The sequence below is a fragment of the Chrysochloris asiatica genome, unplaced genomic scaffold, assembly GCF_000296735.1.
Source record: "Chrysochloris asiatica unplaced genomic scaffold, ChrAsi1.0 scaffold00002, whole genome shotgun sequence".
NCBI classification, from domain to species: Eukaryota; Metazoa; Chordata; class Mammalia; order Afrosoricida; family Chrysochloridae; genus Chrysochloris; species Chrysochloris asiatica.
Genome location: NW_006408520.1, coordinates 33,299,863 through 33,304,823, shown reverse-complemented (window position 1 = coordinate 33,304,823; position 4,961 = coordinate 33,299,863). Strand labels below are relative to the sequence as shown.

Genomic DNA, 4,961 nt, shown 5'->3' with positions numbered 1-4,961 from the left:
CTCATAGTCACTCATCATAATGAGTTAATAAAGCCTATATTAGCTTTCATCACCATGGAAATAAGTACATCTCAACTGCTAAACCTCTAGAAATCCTGGCTTAGTCAAATTGACACAGAATCCTAACCAATAACAAATAGCATGAAATACCAATGTAATCACACCCAGATCTGACAAATGTTATTATCTTATATTTACATCAAAACTTTTTAAAAATGAAATTAAAATACTACAACTAGTGTTCCAGCTCCTCTTGTAACTTTGCTAATTGCATTTTCCTTATACCTCCCTATAAAAAATGTGAGAATCAAACTCATTGCCATCAAGTTGATCCCAACTCATAGTCACTATGAGTATGACCCCTCCCTATACCCACCGTCACAGAATCAATTGTTGTTTGCAAAAGTTATATCATATTATACAAATAATTCTGTAAATTGAAATGATGAAATTATCAGATCTAGCCATGTTAGTACATTTAGATATCATGGATATGTAATCTGAGTTTTTCATTGTAACTCTTTCATGGGTTTTTTTTTGTATGATTATACCACAATTTATCAATTCCTCTATAGATACTCATTTGGTTTTCCATATTTCTTCACTATTATAAATAAAACAGTAATAAACATTCAGATATATATATATAGTCCTGGTGTGGGTTAATGCGCTAGACTGCAAGGTCAGTTTGAACTGCAAGGTCAGCAGTTCAAGCTCACAAACCACTCCTCAGAAACCCTAATCTGGTCGCTATGGGTCAGAATTGACTCAACCTAACACCTAACAACAACAGTATTCAATTTATATGCTGAGCAAATAACTTGAGAAGCTGGACTATATAAAGAACAATGCCTCATTAGAATTGAAGGAAGGCTCAATTAACAACCTGTAATATGCAGATTATGCAACCTTTTCTACTGAAATGTAGAGAACTTGAAGCACTTACTAATGAAGATCAACGAGTACAGCCTTCAGTATCACTTATACTTTCATTTAAGGAAAACAAAAATTCTTACAGCTGGCCCAGTAAACAACACCATGATAAATGGAGAATAAATTGAAGTTTCAAGGATTTAATTTTACTTGGATCCACAGTCAGTGCTCATGGAAGCAGCAGTCAAGAAATCAGACAATGTATTGTATTAGGCAAATCTGCTTCAAAAGACCTCTTTAAAGTGCTCAAGAGCAAAGATAGCGTTAGGGAATAAGGTGTGTTTGATCCAAGCTATGCTATTTTCAATTGCCTCATATGCATGTGAAAGCTAGAGAGTGAATAAGGAAGACCAGAAGAATTGATGCATTCGAATTATGGTGTTGGCTAAAACTACTAAAATTACCATGTACTACCAAAATAACAAACATATTTGTGTTGAAAAAGTACAAGTAGAATACTCCTTAGAAGTGAGGATGACAAGACTTTGTCTCACATGCTGTAGACATATTGTAAGGAAAAATAAGTCCTTGGTAAAGTAGATGGCCAGTCAAAAAGGGGAAGACCAACAATGGTTTCTAACTGTAACGATTGTAAGGCTAGCATAGGAATGGGCAGTGTTTTCATTCTGTTATACGTGGTTCCCTATGAGTTGGAACTAACCTGACTGCACCTAACAACAGACATTTTGACCTTAAAAATAATTTAGTCCTTAACCAACTCGACAGCACTTAACACCAACAACATTTAGTAGATCAGAAGTCCTGGTAGCATAGTGGATTATCAGTTGAGCTGCTAACCACAAGGTCAACAGTTCAAATCTACCAGCTGTCTGCTCATATAAAGATTTACATCCTTGGAAACCCAATTGTTGTTGTTAAGCGCTATCTAGTTGGTTCCCACTCATTTCTACCCTGTCAACGGTTTCCGAAGAGCAACTGGTGACTTTGAACCACACACCTTGTGGTTCAAACTAACATTGGGGTCCAGTGCGTACCTTACAGTGTAAACCCTATACTGGGTCACTATGAGTTGGAACTGACTCATGGCACACAATCACCACCAGCAACAACATTTAGTGGATATCGTGTTTATTCCTGTGAGTTGGAATCTACTCAACAGCACACAACAGTGATACTTTTGAAAAAGAGCATTATATTAACAATTAGAAAGAAGTTTTATATTTAATCATTACGTTTTAGCATTCCATATTAGTAAGGATGTACCATTGTAATAAATTAGTACTTTTCTCATATCACATATCTTTTCCTTTTTTTCTCCTCATATTTTCTCTCATGTTCTTGACATATCTTCCTTCTTCTTTATATATTCTTCCTTTTTTTCCTTAGTTTTCTCATAATTCAAAGGTATGAGCCAACAAGAAAGATGAATAATAAGTAAATACTTAATGGGAGTCCTGGTGTGGTGGTGTGGGTTAATGCGTTGGACTGCAAAGTCGCTTTGAACTGCAGGGTCAGCAGTTCAAACTCACTAGCTGCTCCTCTGAAACCCTATACAGGGTCACTATGGGTCAGAACTGACTCAACGGCACTTAACAACAACAAAATATTTAATGACTTCTATAAAAATAAATGCATAATGTAGCTATAACTTAAATGTGACTACATATATATATATTTTTTTAATTTAATGTTTTTATTGTGGATTGAGTGAAAGTTTACAGGACACATCATCAGTTTCACATTCAACAATTCAAATGTGACCACATATTTTTGAATTTTCTTTGTTTTATTCTAGACCCCAGAAGTACCCGAAGAAGAAGAATATAAAGAACATGTTACTGAAGAAATATATACTTATAAACCACCTGTTTCGAAACCATGGATTTCTTTGGGCAGTGAAAAAGAAATTGAAGAAGAATCAGTGAAAGAATCTCCAAAGCAGGTAAGAGGCTTAAATATGATCTCGTCATAAACCTGTTGCTGAAAAACAGTTATTTCTGAGGGTTTCAAAGTAACCTTGAAAATTGTATGTTAGTTATGGGATATGATCATTGCATGTGGTGAGGTTCCAAGATGCAATCCCTGCTGAAGAGTTTGTGTGCTGCTGATTTATTATGAGCACGCTTGATACAAGAATGGGAAAGGAAGCATGACAGGTAAGTAGAGGAAGTCCTGCAAGTGTGGAATGTCAAATGAAAAAGTCCAGCAAAGGGAAGGCTTCTGTGGGGAACTCTGAAGTATAAATTATAGTTACTGCAAACCAAACAAGGGAGCAGGGTTTCCATGTGCCAGCTAGTCATTGGTCAAGACACAAATTGCCTATCACTTTCTGCTCTTTGTACTTTCAGGCAAACTATTTCCCATAGCCCTACAGCAGTCCTCAAAAGAGGAGCAGCCATGTTGGCTATTGAAATTGGAAGCACATGGAGCTGGAGAGGCACACGGAACATGTACAAAGGGATTAGATAGGATCCGGGCTGAGCACCAGCATTATGTATTACACATCTGTTTTTTCTCCTGAGACTATATTATGTTACCTTTACTGTTTACATGTGTTTCAGATTACATATATGATATCTCGGAAACGAAGTGAATTTGGAGCACCAATTCAATTCAGTGACCATAATGCTTCCAGTGTAAAAGATACCTATATTGAATGTACAGCCTATCCAGATAAAAACTTTACTGTTAAACAACTTGAGAAAGATGTTGGCACGCAAGCTGTCCCCAAAGTCAATGACATAAGTACTCAGACAAAATGGTAAGTGTACAATGGGTTGATGTATTTTGAAAGCCAATTGCAGTAAAATGTAGCAACGTCCATGAATATTTTGAGAGATCGTTAGAATAAACAGGAATGGATTGGCAATGATGGTTAAAACTACAGAGTCGTTTAATTTTCTCACTTGGAATATTACAGTTGCCTCCTAACTACTTTTCTTTTCCATCCTAGCATGTGCTGATCCTACAGTGCCACACCAGGAGGTATCTACTGTATGGCTCATGACCCATATTGTACCCCTTTCTTTATTTATCAGCCTGCTGTACACTCAGAGTATCTTGAGGATACAAACCATTGGATTTTCACACAGCAAGCCACTTAATTAAAATGTATCCAGTGAATGAATTAATGTGAAATACATTACTGAGGGAACATTTCATGGATTTTTTCTAGACTTTGAAATTGTATAAATTTGAAGAGATATTAGATAAGACATGCATCTTTTAAGGATTATTTAAGCATTTATCTGAAAATAATTTCTTATGTTTAGAAAGTAAGCGATAACTTATGAAGATGATTTATAGACATAGAGAAAGGGAAAACAGCCCAGACTGAAGGAAAAAAAAAAATGACCCAAAGAATTCTAGAGGGTAAGAAGAGCAGTTTGTATGGGACCATGAGGAGACAGGTCTGGGTAGAATGGTGGGAGTAGTAGAAAGTAGACAGTAAAGAACTTTGGCAAGTTTTGAAGCAAGGAAAAGGCAGTAAGGAGACTTTTATTTAAAATAAGATGGGCCAGGCAGTATGGATTGGAGAGCAGAAAAGAAAGAGAGTCTGGAAATAAGGAGATTGCCCAGGTAGGAGCCCATTGCAATTGTTGTGGTTGTGGTTAAGTGCCATCGAATGAGTCCTGACTCATAACAACCCTGGATAGGGCTTCCCAGGAGCGGCTGGTGAATTTGAACCATCAAACTTTGGTTCAAACTGACTTTGCAGTTCAACGCATTAACACTTAGAGCTACATGTTTATTTTAATAGTTATAGTAAAGTGGTAGAAGTAAACATATATGTTCATGATAAAGACAAATAAACTGAATGGAAGCCAATTATCAGTTGGCTACATTTAACAACAACAATAAGGGTAAGTAAGGAGTCCTGGTGTGGTGCTGCAGGTTAACACCCTGGAATGCAAAGTTGGTTTAAACTGTAAGATCAGCAGTTCAAGCTCACCAGCCACTCCTTGAAAACCCTACACAGGGTCACTATGAGTCAGAACCAAATTGACGGCACATAATTACAACAGGGTAAGTAAAAATATTATAATATTCAATGAATAAAATTTAAA

At 36.4% G+C, this 4,961-nt stretch overlaps 1 protein-coding gene across 1 annotated transcript in view; it reads left to right on the top strand.

The window, feature by feature from the left end:
* The window catches only part of WDR63 (WD repeat domain 63), a 159,988-nt gene that overhangs the window by 73,654 nt on the left and 81,373 nt on the right, over positions 1 to 4,961 (top strand). The window contains exons 4-5 of the mRNA XM_006831075.1: positions 2,690 to 2,836; positions 3,456 to 3,655. Coding sequence (XP_006831138.1) covers positions 2,690 to 2,836; positions 3,456 to 3,655 — 347 coding nt within the window. The remainder of the gene's footprint in view (positions 1 to 2,689; positions 2,837 to 3,455; positions 3,656 to 4,961) is intronic.